Source organism: Harpia harpyja, chromosome 4 (assembly GCF_026419915.1).
Source record: "Harpia harpyja isolate bHarHar1 chromosome 4, bHarHar1 primary haplotype, whole genome shotgun sequence".
Taxonomy (NCBI): Eukaryota; Metazoa; Chordata; class Aves; order Accipitriformes; family Accipitridae; genus Harpia; species Harpia harpyja.
In genome coordinates this window covers 80,848,017-80,866,948 of record NC_068943.1, presented here as the reverse complement: position 1 = coordinate 80,866,948, position 18,932 = coordinate 80,848,017, and the positions used below count along the sequence as shown (strand labels likewise).

The following is an 18,932-nucleotide window of genomic DNA, read 5'->3' as shown; positions in this document are numbered from 1 at the left end:
AACAGTGCACCGGAACACTGACCTGTGCTCTGCGACAGTGCACCGGGAGGGGGATCTGAGCTCTGGGACAGTGACCTGTGCACCGGCAGAGTGAGCCTGTGCACTGCAACAGTGCACTGGGACAGTGACCTGTGCACCGGGACAGTGACATGTGCAGCGGGACAGTGCACCGGGACGATGACATGTGCACCGGCAGAGTGAGCCTGTGCACTGGGACAGCGCACTGGGACAGTGACATGTGCACCGGGACAGTGACATGTGCAGCGGGACAGTGCACTGGGACAGTGCAACAGGGCAGGGCTCCAGTGCACCAGGACAGTGCCAGGACAGGGCTGAGCACTTCCCAGTGCAGTGCTCAAGTGCATTGGGAAAGTGCACAGGGACAGTTCACCAGGACAGTGCACTGGGATGATGACCTGTGACCTCTGTGCCAGGAGAGTAACCTGTGCAGCAGGACAGTGACATGTGCCCTGGGACAGTGCACCGGCAGAGTGACCTGTGCACTGGGACAGTGCACCAGGAGAGTGACCTGTGCACCAGGAGAGTGAGCCTGTGCACCAGAACGATGCACCGGGACAGTGACCTGTGCACCGGGACAGTGCACTGGGACAGTGCAACAGGGCAGGGCTCCAGTGCACCAGGACAGTGCCAGGACAGTGCTGCAAAGCACCTGGACAGTGCACCAGCGCAGTGCTCAAGTGCATTGGGAAAGTGCACGGGGACAGTGCACCAGGACAGTGCAATGGGACAGTGCACTGGGCAGTGCATTGGGACAGTGCTCCACTGAGACAGTGAACCTGTGCACTGGGATGGTGCTCCAGGGCAATGCACGAGGACTTTGCACAGGGACGGTGCACCAGTACACCAGGACAGTGTACTGGGATAGTGCTCCAGTGTGCCCGGTCAGTGCACAGATATAGTGCACTGGGATAGTGCAATGACCAGTGCAACAGGACAGTGCTCTGGTGCAATGCACCAAGACAGTGCTCCGACACATCGCACCAGGCCATGGGGCAATACACAGGGACAGTGCACTGGGACAGCACTGGGGACATTGCGCTGGCCCAGGACAGTGCAGCAGAACAATGCAGCCAGGCAGTGCCCTAGACAGTGCAGCAATGCCGTGGGGTGATGCAGTGGGGCAGCAGGACTGTGCCCTGGGGCAACGGGGCAGGGCAACGCTCTGGGGCACTGGGACAATCATCCAGGATACTGAGGCCACGCATGGGGACACTGGGGCCATACAGTGTGACATCAGGACAATGCACTAGGACAATGCACCAGGCATAGGGACAATGTGCTGGGGCCACGTACCGAGGGTCCCAGGGAAATGCACCAGGGAACTGGGACATTGCACTGGGACATTGCACTGGGACAATGTCACCAGGGCACTGGACAGGGGCACAGTCCCATTGCATGTGGCAGGGGACAGCTGGGTCTAGCAGAGCAACCGATTACTGTTAAGTATTAAAACTTTATTAATTATGATAGTAAGGAAGGGGCAGAATTTGGGGTCCCCAAGGCCCCGAACTGAAGCTCCTTCACCCTCTGCTCCAAGGACTTTCCCCGAAGGCAGGGTGCTGTGGGGACATGGGTGACCTGGAGGTACAAGGTGCCCTGGGGACCGCCTGGATCTGGCCCTCGCCCAGGGCTGGGTGCTGGGAGGGGGATGCAAAGCAGCTTTCGGCAGCCCCGTGCCATGCTTCATCATCGCCCCATGCTCCAGCTTTCCTACATGTTGGGGAAATTCCCTTTAATCCCACCTCCAAATCCCAAATCCAAGGGGGGACACACCCCTCCCCCCCAAGCCCCCCTAATTTCCATCCCACATCTCCTGGGGAACCATTTCCTCTATAAATTCAAGATCCAGCAACAAAAGCAGCAAAGCTTTTTAAACCTCCTGCCATTTCCAAGCTCTGACTCAGGATTTCTGCTTGGGGACGGCGCGGCGGGGCCTTGCTGGCTCTGACTCACTGCAAAAACCAACCCCAAATCCCGAGCGGTGATTCACTGGGACACGTGCTGTGCTATAAGCGGCCGGGAATGCAAGTTGCTGCTTTCCATGGGGCTCCTTCCAAATCGCTCGCGGGCGGTAGAAAATAGCAACGCTGCGGGAGAGGGGGAATCGCAACCGGGATTTATTTTTGCTGTGGATTTTGCAATGAGAGGTGTTTATCCTGGTTGTTTCACCGGGTCAATGCATTGTTGAATTCCTGGCAATCCAATTGCCATGGGAAGAAGAGGACTCGGAGCAGAGCCCAGTTAGGGGGTTGCAAGTGCATTTTTGGGGTGGCTGCAGCTGCTTTCCCTAAGGGTTTTTGGCAAAGCAAGATACATTTTGCATAAATAAATTCAGTATATTTTGCAGCTCCTGGGATGATAAAAGCCTCGACCCAAGCAGGAGGGGGCATTGCCCTGAGCTGGGCTGTCCCTGTGAAAAGTCCTTGTGCCCCACGTCCCCAAAGGATTCAGGGATGGCTGTACCCCCCCCAAACACAGCCAAGGGGCTGCCCAGATGTAACCCCAGCTGTCCAGATGTTGCATGCATTGCACAGATCTTGAACTGCAGCACCCAAATACCTCCCCAGGCTGCTTGGATGTTGCCCTGCATGTACAGATGCTGCTCTGGGATAACCAGAGATTGTCCCAGGGATGCCCAGATGTTGCTCTCAGCATCCAGATGTTGCCCCAGGATAGTCATATATCACCCAGGATGTCCAGATATTGCCCCAGGGTGCCCATATGTTGCCCTGCAGGTACAGATGTTGCTCCATGATAGCCAGAGATCACACAGGGTGATGAGAAGTTGGTCTGGGTGTCCAGATGTTGCCCCAGGTGTCCAGATGTTGCACCAGCATACTCAGATATCATCCAGGATGCTCAGATGTCACCCCAAGGTGCCCAGATTTTATCCCAGGATACTCAGATATCACTCAGGGTGCCCAGATGTTGTCATGGGTGCCGCGATGTTGCCCTGCATGTACAGATGTTGCTCCAGCATACTCAGATATCACCCAGGGTGCCCAGATGTTGCCCCAGGTGGCCAGACATTGCCCCAGGCTGCTCTGCTGTCACCCCTGGGTGCCCAACTGTCCCACCTAGGGTCTGGCAGCCATTGGCAGCGCTGCTGCCACCCCGACCCTGGCGAAAGTCTCCACCTGCAGTTGCAGTTTCCTCTCCCTGTGCTGCAGGTCCTGGTCCCCTCAGCCCAGCCAGGCCTGGGGTGCCCTCCCCAGCCCGCCAGGCGCTGCGGATTTTTGCAAGAAGCCATGCCGGGCTGTGGAAAATAACCCCTTGTCGCAAGCCCATGGCCCCATGCCACGCTATGGGCTTGAAATCAAAGCACAGCTCTGCCCCTGCTCCATCATGCATCACCCTGGCTGGGCTGCAAGGTTGGGGATCCCGGGGCTGGGGACAGGAGGTCTTCTCCTGCAGCCATGCATTCCTCCCTGCCCCACCTGCCGTCAGCAAGCAGTGGCTGTGAGAAAGGTGAGGATGTATGAAAATGCAGGGATTTGGGGTAAAATCATGTACATGCTTACACGGGCATGTGTGCAGGTACAGCTGCACTGGTGGATGTATGGCTGCACAGATGTGTGTGCATGCAGCTGTGCAGCTACACATGTGTACATGGCTGCACACATGCCTGCATGCACTCATGTGTGCATGCAGCTGTGCAGCTACACATGTGTACATGGCTGCACACATGCCTGCATGCACTCATGTGTGCATGCAGCTGTGCAGCTACACATGTGTACATGGCTGCACACACGCCTGCATGCACTCGTGTGTCTGCACACACCTACATGCATGCATACATGTCTACATGGCTGCATACACGCATGCACGTGTGCCTGCATACACACACATGCATGTGTGTGTACATGGTTGCATACACACATGCACAGAGGTGTGTGTACCTGCACACACGCATGCATGTGTGCCTGTGCACAGAGACATATGCATATACAAGTACACAGCTGTGCACACACGTACAGATGCACACATCTGCATGCACATGTGCAGTTGTGCACAGGGATGCGCACACACACGTGCACAAGCCCACACACACGTGTGGGGCTCTGGGAGTGGGGAATAACTGGAGATACCACCATCCTCCCTGCCTGGCCCATGTTGCTGCCAGTCCCCAGCTCCTGCTGCTGTCCCACCACTGGGGACGGTCACCTGGGGGTCCTGGCAGCTGGTAGAGGCCCCTCTGTCCCAGTGCCACCATGTCCCCAAGGCAGGGATGTAGAGGGCATAGCAGGACTGGGTCCCCTGGTGTGATGGCAGAGGGGGTCCCATGGGTCCCTGCTGTCCCCAGGTGTGATGGCAGAGGGGGTCCCATGGGTCCCTGCTGTCCCCAGGCTGGTGGAGAGGGTCCCCTGGGTGCCCACCGGCAGTACCGGGGTGTCACCGGCAGCAGGCAGCTGTGCCCCCCGGGCAGACCAGGTCGCCCAGCGGTGACCGGGGTGTCCCCTGGGCCAGTCCCCGGTGCAGACGGACCTCCGCGGGGGAGGTGGGGACCCCCGGTCCGTTCCGGGGCGGACCGGCCCTTCGAGTTATAGCCGGTGCAGAGCGGGACCCCCCCGTGCCGTTCCCCCGTGCAGAAAAACTCCCCGAATGCACACCGGGACCCCGGCCCGTTCCCGGTGCAGATCGCATCCCCGATGCAAACCCATCCCCGGTGCAGACTGGTTTCCCGGTGCACACTCATCCCGGTGCAAGTCAGACCCCCCCGGTGCCTACCCACTCCCGGTGCAGACCGGTTTCCCGGTGCAGACTCATCCCGCTGCAGACCCGTCCCGGTGGAGACCGTCACCGGCAGCCACCGCTCGGCCCAGGAGGGCATAAACAGTTAACACCGTCCGGGCTGAAACGTGGCTCCTCCCGGTACTTTCCAGCGCCCGGCCCCGGTCCCGGCGGGGCCGCCCAGCCCCAGGCCAGCCCCAGCCCCGTTCGCCGCCGCCGCCCAGCCCGGCTGCACCGGCCGGGGGCACCGTCGGGACCGGGAGCACCGGGAGCACCGGGGGAACCGGGGGTACCGGGGCACCGGCCCCGCACAATGATCTGCGGCAGGAAGGCTCGTCCCGCCGCCGAGCAGCCCCGCTCCCCGTCGGACGGCTCCGGTGGCCCCCGCCGGCCCGGCAGAGCCTTGAAGAAAATGGGTGAGTCCTGGGGCCGGTCCCGCCGGGGGGGAGGGGGCGGGCGGGGGGACACGGAGGACCCGACGGGGCGGGCAGGGGGGGACCGGGCAGAAACTCCGGGGGGGCCGTGCCAGAGGGGGTCCCGGGAGGGATCTCCGTGGCTGGGAGTGTCCCCGAGGTGGATGGCGACCCCCATGGCAGGGATGGGGTCCCCCATGGCAGGGAGGGGTTCCCAAGATAGCCGTGGTCCCCGTGCAGGAAATTGTCCCCACGGCAGGGATGGGTCCCCACGGCCAGGAGGGTCCCCATGGCAGGGAGTGATCCCGAGGTGGATGGGGTCCCCCACAGCAGGGAAGGGTGCCCGTGGCTGGGAGGGGTCCCCAAGGTAGCCCCAAAATAGCTATGTATTGCCCCAGATGTTGGGGGGCAGCAGGGTCGGGGTTCGGCCACATGACGGGTGACGGGAGCCCTCCTGCTTGGGGGATTTATTGTCCCCAAGGCTCAGCTCCAGCTCACTGGGACCCTCACCTAATACCCTGCCTCGGTTTCCCCACACAAGGGTGCTGCCCGCAGCGCTGTCGGCTTGGGGCCCTGCTGACCCCATAGCAGCTCGGGGCAGAGCTGCCCGTGAGGTGCGGGCAGGAGAACCGGGTGCCCGGGAAGGTCAGGGTGCGCCTGCCGGGGCGGCCAGGCCTGATCCTGCGTGGGAGCAGTGGGCAGGGCAGGGCAGGGGCTGGCCCTGTGCCGTGGAGGGAGGGCTTTGCTCCCACTGCTGCACTGGCCCGCGCGTGCCTTTGGGCGTGTGGCTGTGTACCCGGAGCTGCACGGCTTGGTGTGGCCGTGTGTCTGCTGCAGGTCTGTCTGTCCCTGTGTCCATGCATCCATGGGTCTGTGCACCCATATGCTTGTGCATCTGTGTATCCGTGTGTCCATTTGTCTGTGTGTCCTTGCATCAGTGCATCCATGCATCCATCTGTCCCTGCATCTCTGTGTCCATGCATCCATGTATCCATACATCCCTGCATCTGTATATCCATGTGTCCATGCATCAGTGCATCCATCTGCCCATGCATTCCATGTGCCTGTATGTTGGTGCATCCATATGTCCATGCACCCGTATGTGTCCGTGCATCCATATACTTGTGAATCCATGTGTCCATGTGTCCTTGCATCAATGCATCCATGCATCCATATATCTATACATCCCCGCATCTGTGTATCCATGCATCCATGCGTCCGTGTATCAGTGCATCCCTGTGTCCATGTATTCATACAGTTGTGCACCCGTGACCCCATGTGCTCGTGTGTCCGAGCACCTGTATGTCTGTCTGTATGCCCATGTGCCTGTATCCATGTGTCCATGCATCTGTGCATCCATGTACTTGTGCATCCATGTGTCCGTGTGTCCTTGCATCAGTGCATCCATGTATCCATACATCCCTGCATCTGTATATCCATGTACCCATACATCCCTGCATCTCTGTATCCATGCATCCATGTGTCCACGTATCAGTGCATCCATATGTCCATGCACCCATGTGTCCATGCATCCATGTGTCCATGCATCCATACACTTGTGCACCTGTGACCCCATGTGCCTGTGTGTCTGACAATCCGTGTGTCCATCCATGTACCCATGTGCCTGTATCCATGAGTCCATACATCTGTACATTCATATGCTTGTGTATCCATGCATCCGTGTGTCTGTACCTGCCCTCTGAAGTTGCCCTCAACCCTGCACCGTGGGCAGGATGTGATCATGCAGGTGGTGGTGGCAGCTGGTGGCCACATCCCCGAGACCGTGGCCAGCTCGGGATGTCCCTGCTCGGCCCCAAACCTGCTGTTTCCCAGCCCAGGATCAGTGTCTCGGCCGGAGCAGGGACACGGGTGCTGGGGCTGTTCTTTAGGAGTGGTTGCCAAAACAAAAAAGGGAGGAAATAACTGCTCTTTGGAGAATAGACGGAAAAGTCCTGGCCCTGCCGTGAGCCTGGGCGTGGGCCCGTGGGTCCCCGAGGCCACCCCGTCATCATTCCCAGCCTAACCTCTGCTGCCGGCACTGTCCTGGCACTCCCCACACGGGATTTGGGTGGCTTTGTGGGATTTAGCAGCTGGGCTCTGCCGTGTGAGCAGGGCTCTGCCACCGCGCTGCTGTGTGCTGTCCCCCCGGCTGGCTACACGGTGCCCCACAGTGGCCCGATGGCAGTGTCCTGTCTGTCCTCTCCTGTCTGCCTTGTGTCATCCTACCCCACCCTGTCTGTTCCATCCCATCCCATCCCATGCCATCCCATTCCGTCCCATCCCATGGCATCTGTCCTGTCCCATCCCGTCTGTCCCATCATGTCCCATCCTGTCCCATCCCATCCCATCCCATCCCGTCCTGTCTGCCCTGTCCCATCTTGTCTGTTCCATCCCATCCCATCCCATCCCATCCCATTGCATCTGTCCTGTCCCATCCTGTCTGTCCCATCATGTCCCATCCTGCCCTGTCTGCCCTCTCCTGTCCTGTCCTGTCCTGTCCTGTCCCGTCCTGTGATATCCCATCCAGTGCCATCCCATCCTGTCCCATCCTGTCATGTTTGTTCCGCCCACTCTGTCCCATCCCATCCCAGCCTGTCCTGTCCTGTCTGCTCTGTCTCATCCCATCCCATCCCATCCCATCCCATCCCATCTGTCCCATCTTGCCCTGTCTACCCTCTCCCATCTTGTCCTATCCTGTGGTATCCCACCCCATCCCATCCTGTCATGTTTGTTCCGCCCACCCTGTCCCATCCTGTCCTGTCTGCACCACCCTGTCCTGTCCCATCCTACCTGTCCCATCTTGTCCCGCCATGCCCTGTCTGTACTGTCACATAGTGTCATATAAGTCCCATCTCATCCCATCCCATTGTCCCCTCCTGTCCATCCCATCCTGTCCTGTCCCATCCCTCCATCCTGTCCCATGCCATGCTGTGCCATTCTGTCCCATCCTATCCCATCCCATCCCATCCTGTCCCATCCCATCATGTCTGCCCTGTCCCATCTGTCCCGTCAGTCCCATGCCATCCCATCCCATCTCATGGGATGTGCAGGGGTGTACACATGCAGATGTGCATACACATGTGCACCAAGCTCCCCCCACTCCCACCCAGTATGCCCAGTACACCCTCAGAGCCTCCAGTACCAGCCAGTGCCCCCCAGTACCACCCAGTAGCTGCCACAGGGTGCCCACGGGCTGGTTCCCTGCAGGCCTGACGGAGGACGAGGACATCCAGCGGATGCTGCGGGGCTCCCTGCTCCGGAAGATCAAGTCCCGGGGGGGCCCCAGGGAGCGGCTCTTCTGCCTGCAGGAGGACGGGGTGACTGTCTGCTTCGAGGGGCGCTTCGGACGCGCTCTCTCCCAGCAGAGCTGTGAGTGCCGGTGCTGGGGACCGTCCCCCAGGGGCTCGGGGACCCTGGACCACATCCTGCACAGCCTCGAGCTGTCGGGAGGGGTTGGGACCTGGGCAGTGCCTCAAACCTGCCTGTAGGGACCTGGGCATGAGCTGGGACCCACACGCCCACCCGGGACATAGACCCCTACCCGGGATCCAGAGCCCAGCCCAGGACCCACATCCCAACCCAGGACCTCGCCCACAACCTGGGACCCCAGCCCCCACCCAGAACCCGGACCCCCACCCGGGACCCAGACCCCAACTGGGCACTCAGCCCCCAGCCAGGGAGCCAGACCCCCTACCTAGGACCCAAACCCCCCTCTGGCACCCAGACCTCAACCCAGGACTCAGACCCCCACGTGCAACCCAGACACCCACCCTGGGACCCGGACCCCAACCCAGGACCCAGACACCCCACATGCAACCCAGATGCCCACCCTGCAACCCAGACCCCAATCCAGGAGCCAGACCCCCACCCAGACCCCCACCTGGGACCTGGAACCCACTCAGGTCCCAGACCCCCCCCCAGAACCCAGACCCCACTCTGGGACCCAGACCCTCATCCAGGACCCAGACACCAACCCAGGACCCAGACCCCCACCCAGGATGCAGACCCCAATCCAGGACCTGCACCCCCAGCCTGGGACCCAGACCCTGACCCGAGATGTGGACCCCAGTCCAGAATACGGACCCTCCACCCAGGACCCGGATCCCAACCCACTGCACCCAGTGCCTTCCAGTGCTTCCCACTGCACCCAGTGCATCCCATTACATCCCAGTGCATCCAATGCCTCCCAGTGCACCCCACCCTGAGCCCCAAGAGCCCACACCCTTCCCCATCCCCCTCAGGACCCCCACAAGGTCCCGTCTCCATCCCAGCCAGACTCTGTCCCTGCTCCCCGGCATCACCCGTCTCCTTCCACCCTCTCATCTGGGATGCGTGCCCGGAGCTGGCACTGCCGGCATCCCCATCCCCGCAGGGGTCAGCGGCAGTGGCTCCTGTCTCGCCTGGGATTAGTGGCTTAAGCCCAGCATCAATAGGAGCTGAGCCCCTGTCCCCTGGGGTGCCCCTGGGGACACGTAGGTTGTCCACCAGCAGTCAGGATGTCTTGCAGGATGCTCATGGGTGGGAGAAATGCAGAGGGACAACCTCCATCCCCGGGGTGGCCCCATCACCGTGCGTGTCCCTGCAGTCTCGGTGATGCACATCGAGGGGGTGCGTGAGGGACACCAGTCAGAGGGTCTACGAAAGTACGGTGCTGCCTTCCCCGAGCGGCACTGCTTCACCCTCGTCTTCAAGGGCAAGCGCAAGAACCTCGACCTGGCTGCGCGGGGCGAGGAGGATGCCCGCCACTGGGTGCAAGGTCTCACCAAGCTGATGGGGCGGCTGCAAGCCATGAGTCAACCGGAGAAGCTTGACCAATATCCTTTGTCAGAGCTATGGGGGTTTGGGGACAGGTTGGGGATGGCTGTGGGGGTGATGCCAGGTGGTTTCCTTACCCTGGCATAGCTGGATCCATGGGGTCCTGCAGCGAGCAGACAGGAATAAGGACAACAAGATGTCCTTCCGGGAGGTAAAGAGCATGCTGAGGATGATCAACATCTACATGGATGATGTCTACGCCTACAAGCTCTTCAAGGTACCCATCCTGTGCTCCATCACCCGCTGTTCCCCACTGCTGTCACCAGGAGGGAATGCTGGCTCCTCCTCTGCCTTCCCAAGTGCAGAGAACTGTCAAACTTGTCACACCCAAAGCCACCTACCATTACCAGTGGTTGGGTCCCCTCATGAGCAGGAGCTCATGATGTGGTGGGGTGAGCTGTCCCTGCCACTGCTCTGTGGGTCCCCAAGGTGTGACATTTTCCTCCCATGGGGTGCTGTCCCCATGGGCATCTCCCAAGGTCCCTTTCTGCCTGGGGAAACTGAGGCATGGCACTCTGCTCTACTCCATCCCAGACTGGAGGGTCAGAGGGTGGGGGGGACAGAGGGGACATGCCCCTGCACCCCCCCTAGGCACAGCCCATCCCTGAGCCCTCATGCCCCCCAAACTCATCACACACGCTGCCAGCCCCAAGGGGCAGGCAGGACGAGGCAGGGGATGTCCCCTCCCCACGAGCAGGGGACGGTCCCCGAGGTTGGGCTGCGGTCCCATCAGGAGTGCGACCACTCGGGTGACGAGCGGCTGGAGGGCCGGGAGGTGGAGGAGTTTTGCCGACGGCTGCTGCGGCGGCCGGAGCTGGAGGAGCTTTTTGGGCGTTACTCGGGCGAGGACCGTGTCCTGTCGGCTGAGGAGCTGCGGGATTTCCTACGGGATCAGGGCGAGGATGCCAGCCTGCGCCAGGCCCGTGCCGTCATCCGCGCCTATGAGCTCAACGAGAAGGGTAGGGCTGAGGACAGTCAGCTCGCTTCATGGGTGGTGGTGGGATGGGCACTGCTGGAGCCAAGGGAGGTCATGGATGGCGTGGGGATGGGGCTCTGCTTGGTGGTGTCACCCCCCAAGGTGGTATGGGGTCCTCCAAGGCTTGGGTGAGTGTCCTTGTGTCCCTTCCCTGGGGTGGCACCGGGTGTCAGCAGTCCAACACGTGGCCTTGCTGATCCATGGTGGATGTGGCACTGAGGGGACAGGGGATGTGAAGGTGGGGATGGACAGCAGGTGGACCTCCATGTCTCCTGGGTGATGCAGTGGCAGCCCTAGCATGAATGTGACACTGCTGGGGGACCTCCATGTCCCTTGGGTCCCACCATGGCAGGTCCAGCGTGAACATGGCACCATGAGGACGGGGGACATTATGGTGGGGATGAAGGACCGCCATGTCTCTTGGGTATCACAGTAGTACCCCTAGGGTAGATGTGGCACTAGCAGGATGGGGGACATCAGGGTGGAGATGGACAGCAGGTGGACCTCCATGTCTCCTGGGTGATGCAGTGGCAGCCCTAGCATGAATGTGACACTGCCGGGGGACCTCCACATCCCCTGGGTGCCACAGTGCCAGGTCTGGGGTGAACATGGCACTATGAGGACGGAGGACATCAGGGTGGGGACAGGGAACCTCCACACCTCATGGGTGCCACCATGCCAGGTCCAGGGTGAATGTGGCACTAGCAGGATGAGTGACATCAGGATGGAGACGTGACACTCAAGGGAACTTGCATGTCCCCTGGGTGCTGCAGTGCCAGGTCTGGGGTGAACATGGCACTGCTGGGAGACAGGGGACATCCAGGTGGGGACAGTCCCCGGGGTGCCACCCTGCCAGCGGCATGCCAGCCCTCTGCGACAGCCCGCCACTGTGTTCCTCAGCCAGGCAGCAGGACCTGATGATGCTGGACGGCTTCATGATGTACCTCCTCTCGGCCGCTGGTGACATCCTCAACCAGGAGCACACCAAGGTGCACCAGGACATGAGCCAGCCCCTGTGCCACTACTTCATCTCTTCCTCCCACAACACCTACCTGACCCGCAACCAGATCGGTGGCACCAGCAGCACCGAAGCCTATGTCAGGTGGGTGCCCCTGGTCAGATGCTCCATGCCCGGATGGTCCCATGGTTTGAGGGTGCCGGGGTGATGCAGGGACTCATCCGGTGATGGTGTGATGGCAGGGCACTGATGGCAGGATGCCGCTGCGTGGAGCTGGACTGCTGGGAGGGCTCTGATGGGGAACCTGTCGTCTACCATGGGCACACGCTCACCTCCAAAATCCTCTTCCGCGATGTCATTGAGAGCATCCGTGACTATGCCTTCAAGGTGAGCCAGGTGCTGGCATCCCTGGGACGGGTGCTGGGTGCTGGGTGCTGAGCACTGTCCATCCCTATCCCCGTCCCCAGCAATCGCCCTACCCAGTCATCCTGTCCCTGGAGAACCACTGTGGGCTGGAGCAGCAGGCCACCATGGCCCGGCACATGAAGGCCATCCTGGGGGACATGCTGCTGACGCAGCCGCTGGAGGGGCAGGACCCCCACAACCTCCCATCCCCGGAGGTAAGGCCACCTGCCTGCCCACCACAGTGTCCCCATGTCCCCTCTGAGCCTTGAGCTTGGCCCTTCCTCCCGCAGCAGCTGAAGGGGAAAGTCCTGGTGAAGGGCAAGAAGCTGCCAGAGCCATGGCATGAGCACCGGGGTGTCACCTCCCTTCCAGACCCTGAGGAGGAGGAAGAGGAGGAGGAGGAAGAGGAAGAGGAGGAGAAGCTGCAGGAGAGAAACAGCCGGCGGGTAAGGGGCTCTTCCAGTGCTATGGTGCCAGGGGATCACAGCATCCCGGGGATGCTGGAGGACCATGGTGTTCTGGTGGTCCTGGAGGACCACAGCATGCTGGTGGTGCTGGGGGATGATGGCATCATGATGGTGCTGGGGCACCATGGCATCCTGGTGGTCCTGGAGGACCGCGACATCCCGGCAGTGCCACAGGACCACTGTGTCCCAACAGTGCTGGGGCCTGGGGCAGGTGAGCACTGCCTGCATCCCCCAGTACAGCCCTGCTCTCTCCTCTTCCAGTCGCTGCAGTCACTGCAGGAGATCAAACCTCTGCAGGTGGGTCGTGTGGTGGGCTGAGGGGTTGGGTACCACGGGGGCGGTGAGTGGCTCTCACTGGCTGGCAGAGGGGACTGAGCTTGGGGACATCTCAGCTGTGCTTCCCTCCTCCCTTGTTGGGCTGGGTGCTCCATTTCTGGGGTCTCCATCACCTCAGGCTCTCCATTGCCTTGTGGGGGGGATCGTCCATCACCTTGGAGTCTCCATCGCTTTGAGGTTTCCATCACCTTGGATGGAAAGATGCCCATCACCTCGGGTTGTCCATCACCTCGGGTTCTCCATCATCTTGGGGTCTCTAACATCTTGGGGTCTGCATCACCTCAGGGTCTCCACCTGCTTGGAGTCTTCATCACTTTGGAGGTCTCCATTGCCTCAGGTTCTCCATTACTTTGGGGTCTCCATGGCCTTGGGGGTCTCAGAGCTCAGCACCAGCAGGGTAGGGGGATCTGTAGACCCTCAGGCAGGCAGGTGACCACCAGAGCTGGGGTGGCCCTGACACCAGGGTGGCTCCCGCAGGCCAAGGATGCATCGCAGGTGGCCCCAGAGCTGTCGGCCGTGGTGGTGTACTGCCAGGCTGTCCCCTTCCCCGGCCTGGCCCATGCCCTGCGCCACCCCCGGCCCTGCGAGATGTCCTCCTTCAGCGAGAGGAAGGCTCGGAAGCTCATCAAGGAGGCGGGTGAGGGTGACAGGACGGGGATGGAGATGGGGACAAAGTGGTTGCATGCTCCTGACCTCACTGGGATGCAGGATGGGGCTGAGACAGATGGGGTCTCTCAGAAGGGTGGCTCCATGGGGGATGGCTGGGGACATGCTGGCCCCAGCTGGGCTGCTCTGGTCTGGTGGGGCTGGGGGCTGGTGTCAGGGGCTGGTGTCAGGGGCTGGGGCCAGAGGCCAGGGTGAGGGTCACAGGTTCAGGATCAGGGTCTGGTATAAGGGTGTGGGGTCTGGGTTTGGGATGTGACATCTGGGTCCAGGGTCAGGTCTGGGGGCTGGGGCTGGGATTAAGATCTGTGTCAGGGTCCAGGGTCTGAGGGCTGGGGTCAGGGTCTGGGGTTTGGGGTTTGAGTTCAGGGTCTGAGGTCCAGGGTCAGGGTCTGGGATCCAGGGTCAAGGTCCAGGGTCAGGGTCTGGGGTCTAAATTCAAGGTCTGGGGTCAGCATCCATGTTGTGAGGTCTGGGGTCAGGAGTCCAAGGTCAAGGTCCAGGGTCAAGCTCCAAGATTGGGGTCTGAACCCCAGGGCCCAGTTTCGGGGTCTGGGTCACGTTTCGGGCTCCAGACCCTCCCAGCCAGGCAGGCTCCGTCCACGTCCCCAGGCACATGGGTGCAGGCAGGACACCTGTCCCCACCGGCAGGACCCCGTGCCAGCCCCAGGGGTGCATGTGGCACCCATGGGTGCAGCAGCCCCGCTCAGCCGTCCCCCCTCCCAGGCCCGGCGCTGGTCCAGTACAATGCCCAGCAGCTCAGCCGCGTCTACCCACTGGGGCTGAAGATGAACTCCTCCAACTACAACCCCCAGGAGATGTGGAACGCTGGCTGCCAGCTGGGTGAGACCCCATGGCCCCCAGGGGACACCCCATGACCTGGCACCCCCCCCCAAGCTGTCACCCCCCCTGATACTCCATCCTCCTGTCCCCACAGTGGCCCTCAACTTCCAGACACCAGGCTATGAGATGGACCTGAATGCCGGGCGCTTCCTGGGCAATGGGTGCTGTGGCTACGTGCTGAAGCCCCCCTGCCTGCGCAGCCCCCCCGGAGAGGGGACCCGCCGCCTGGCGCTGCACGTCAGGGTGAGGGTACCCTGCTCCCCCCCAGCCCCATGCCCCGGTGGGTGACACCCATGACATTCCCATGCCTGGCCAGGTGCCACCTGCATCCCTTTTCCCAGGTGACACCAACCCCACACCCAAACAGGTGCCACCCACACCCCTTCTGGGTGACGTCAACACCATGTCCAGCCAGGTCCCACCCATGTCCCTTAAGGGTGACACCAACTCCATGTCCAGCCAGGTGCCACTCGCACAACTTCTCCTGGGTGACCCCAACCCCACACTCACCTGGATGCCACCAACCTCTCTTCTCCTGGGGACACTGACACTGGCCTCACATCTCTTTGGATACCATCCATGTCCCTACTCCTGGGTGACACTGACACCGTCCCCATTCCTGACCAAGTGCCATCCATGTCCCTTCTCCTGGGTGACACCAACCACCTCACTCCTCCCCACCCCATCCCCACTCCTGGCTGGGTGCCACCCACGTCCCTTCTCCTGGGGGCACCAGCCCTGTCCCCACACCCAGCCATGTGCCACCCACATCCCTTCTCCTGGGGCTTGCCACCCCGCGGTGCCCCGTGCCACCAGCCCCCAGCACCCTCTGCCCCCCAAGGTGATCACGGCGCAGCAGCTGCCCAAGCTGAACAGGGAGAAGGGGAGCTCCATCGTGGACCCCTTCGTGCGGGTGGAGATCCACGGCGTCCCGGCCGACTGCAGCAAGCAGCAGACCCACCACAAGCTCAACAACGGTGAGCGCCTGCCAGGCCACCACGGCCCGGCCACCAGTCCCCGGGGACACCCCAGGGCACCCAAACCCTGGGGACACCCCAGGGCACCCTGATCTCCAGGGCACCCTGTCCTCAGGAGCACCCTGATCCCAGGGTCAGCCCAGGGCACCCTGATCCTGGGGGCACCCTGATCCCCAGGGCACCCTGATCCTGGGGGGTGGCAGAGCCCTCGGGCATCCAACACCCCGGGCACCCGCTGGCCCTTGCACCCCAGCTGCCACCCCTGTTGAGCCAGTGCCCAGGACACCCCAGTCCCCCCAGTGCACCCCAGTCCCGCAGTGCCCCGTCCCCAGCACAGCCTGATCCCCAGTAGTGGCAGGGCCCCAGCACGTCCCAGTTCTCCCCAGTGCTGCTCCCTCCTGCCTCCAGTATATCTAGCACAAGCCCAGTATGACCCCCATTCTCCCCAGTATACTTCAGCCCAACCCCAGTATGACCCCCATTCCAGCAGTATAGCCCAGCCTGGCCCCAGTATGACCCACATTCCCCCAGTATACCCCATCACAATTCTAGTATGACCCCCATTCGCCCGGTACAGCCCAGCCTGGCCCCAGTATGACTCCCATTCCCCCAGTATACCCCATCACAGTCCTAGTATGACCCCCATTACCCCAGTATACCCCATCATGGCCTCAGTATGACCCCCATTCCCCAGTCCAGCCCAGTCCAGCCCCACTATGACCCCCATTCCACCAGTATAGCCCAGCCTGGCCCCAGCATGAGCCCCATTCCACCAGTATACCCCATCATGGCCCCACTATGACACCTCTTCCCCAGTATACCCCATCACAGTCCTAGTGTGACCCCCATTCCCCCAGTATAGCCCAGCCTGACCCCAGTATCACCCCCATTCCCCCAGTCTGCCCCAGTCCCCACAGACCCCAGTGCAGGATGGCAGCTAAGCTGGGGCAGGGGTGAGCACAGTGGAGGGTCGCGCTGGTCCCCACGCCCAGGGCAGTGGGTGGCCGTGGTGGCCGCGGTGGCAGCGCCCACCCCCCCGTCCTGGTGCCATAGGCTTCAACCCACGCTGGGAGGAGACGCTGAGCTTCCAGCTGCAGGTGCCTGAGCTGGCCCTGGTGCGCTTTGTGGTGGAGGACTACGACAGCACCTCCTGCAACGACTTCGTGGGGCAGTTCACCCTGCCCTTGGCCAGCATGCGGGAAGGTGGGTGGGTGCCCACCCCGCTGCCCCCCGGGGATGGGGACGGTCCCCCGCCACCCACTCAGCCCCCGTCTCTGTCCCCAGGGTATCGTCACATCCATCTGCTCTCCAAGGACGGGACATCCCTGTCCCCCGCCACGCTCTTTGTGCACATTCGATGCAAGAGCCTGTGAGGTCCCAGTGGGAGGGACGTCGTGTCCCCATGCAGGGGACAACATGTTCCTCCATGGGGTGGGCACCCTCCTGCGCCAGAGACACCCCGCTCCCTCTGCAGGGACAGCCTGGGGACACCGCTCACCCAGCCACAGCGACAGCACGGCTGATTGGGGGACCCAAGGAGGTAGGGGACCCCTTCCGTGTCCCATAGTGCCAACCCATCTGCTGGCCTGCAGGCCCTGCTCCTCTCCTCCCTGGCTGTGACCCCGAGGGGACAGAGATGCTGTGACAACCAGGACGGGGTGGCCGGGCCATCAAAAGCCCAGCACAGCTCCGGGGGGGGAGATAGGTGACAGCAACCCCCAAACGCCACCACCCCCGGCCATACTCAATCCCAGCCCCTACTTTGGGCTGCAAGGACAGTGCCATCACCATGAGGTCCCCAAGGAGACCCTGCCACCGTGCAGTCCCCGAGGGGACCCAGCCACCATGTGCCCCATCATGCCCACAGTGTCGAGCCTCTGCTTGGCTGGGGGCCACGTTTCCAACCCCTGCTCCAGCACCAGTGACGGTCACAGATTTATACCCCAATGTCTAGCCAGTCGAATAAAGGTTTTATTTTAACAGAGCCTGTCCCCGTGTCCCTGTCACCTCCTGGGGCCCCTTGGGGGGGTGTGGGGAGGAAAGTCTGGGGGGGATAAGGGCTGAGCCCATCCCCAAACACAGCACTGCCCCGGGGAGGTGCCAAGCACCCATGGGTGCTGCACCCATGGGGGACGGGGTGGGGCTTATTGGAGGAGCCCACAAAACTGCCGTGGGGACAGGGGGAGGGTCCCGCCAAACAGCCCCCCCGCCCACACTCAGCCTCTCCCAGCCCAGGACACTGGGGACACAGGAGGGGACGCAGAGGTACTTGCATAGGTGACAGGGGACCCTGAGCAGGGGGGATGCAATGGCGCTGCTGGGGGGGACACATGACTGGGCTCCTGGTCCCCCACTGAGGCCCCGTAGGTCCAGACCGGGGTGGGCAAAGGCCCTCGGGGTCCATGGTGTACCACGGGGCACAGCAGGGGCACAGAGGGACAGCGCGGCGCAGGAGTGCATAGATGGGGTCTTGGCCTTGGTGTGCAGCTTTGGAAACCTTTGGCTGGGAGGGCTGGAGCATCTCAAGAGCTCTTCATGGACACGGTTCATGTCACGGCAGGAGGCAGCAGGCTGCCCGGGCGCTTGTTTGCCAAGATATCTTGATGCAATAAAGGTTTTCCATGAAAGAAAACATTTCCTTTACTTCAGAGGTTCCCACAGCACAAGATGATGAGCCTGGTGGAAGAGGCACTGGGCTGGCTGGAGAGGCTGAAGCCCCGGGGCAATGCCGATGGCATGTTGCAGGGCAGTCACTTGCATGTGTATCCGTATTTCCACGCTTCCAGAGAAAAGCAGCTGAGCAGAGAGCCCTGAGGTGCGGCAGCACTGATGGATCATCCCCCCAGTGCCCACAGCCCCAGCATCATGAGGAGTGGCAGAGATGAATGACCCTGAGGAGTCCAAGCAGAGCGGGGTGTGCTGGACGAGCTCCGGAGGCAGCGAGGAGCCAAGTCCCCCCGTGTCTTCGGGCGTTGCTGCTCCTCAGTTCAGCACTTGCCCCATTGAGCAGAGAGGGTTCAAGTCTCCGAGGCTGGGGAGGAGAAGGGACAAGGCATCGCTTGCACAAATAGCCCTTAGAAATTTCGACGTGCTCCCGAGCCCGCGGGGAGGGACGGTGCCATCCTCCCTCTCCAGGCACCCGCGGGAAGGACTGAGTTTAACGGACGAGTGAGCAAACTGGGGGAAAACAGCCAAGCAGGGGACAGAGCCCAAAACACCCTCCACGCAGGCAGGAGGGCTCGGCAGCCTGGCCACCGCATCCCGGTGCTCCACCACGCCGGTGCTGAGCCATTCGGCGCAGTAAGCATCTACCTTGGTTGGCCCCGT

The 18,932-nt window shown here is 61.9% G+C and overlaps 1 protein-coding gene across 1 annotated transcript; it reads left to right on the top strand.

The window, feature by feature from the left end:
* The first annotated feature begins 4,967 nt into the window (after window positions 1-4,967).
* Window positions 4,968-17,585, top strand: PLCD3 (phospholipase C delta 3). The gene is made up of 16 exons (XM_052785007.1): window positions 4,968-5,168; window positions 8,373-8,534; window positions 9,751-9,979; window positions 10,068-10,197; window positions 10,714-10,939; window positions 11,857-12,058; window positions 12,157-12,301; window positions 12,382-12,534; window positions 12,610-12,765; window positions 13,048-13,083; window positions 13,600-13,759; window positions 14,512-14,628; window positions 14,723-14,871; window positions 15,470-15,605; window positions 16,659-16,808; window positions 16,890-17,585. Exons 1-16 carry the CDS (start codon window positions 5,066-5,068, stop codon window positions 16,976-16,978), a joined length of 2,343 nt encoding a protein of 780 aa, XP_052640967.1. The 5' UTR covers window positions 4,968-5,065; the 3' UTR covers window positions 16,979-17,585.
* The last annotated feature ends 1,347 nt before the right edge of the window (window positions 17,586-18,932 follow it).

Coding starts and splice junctions, on each gene's coding strand:
- PLCD3 (XM_052785007.1), top strand. CDS start 5,066: ATGATCTGCGGCAGGAAGGCTCGTCCCGCCGCCGAGCAGCCCCGCTCC. Junction 8,535..9,750: donor CGCTCTCTCCCAGCAGAGCT/GTGAGTGCCGGT, acceptor GTGTCCCTGCAG/TCTCGGTGATGCACATCGAG. Junction 9,980..10,067: donor CAACCGGAGAAGCTTGACCA/ATATCCTTTGTC, acceptor ACCCTGGCATAG/CTGGATCCATGGGGTCCTGC.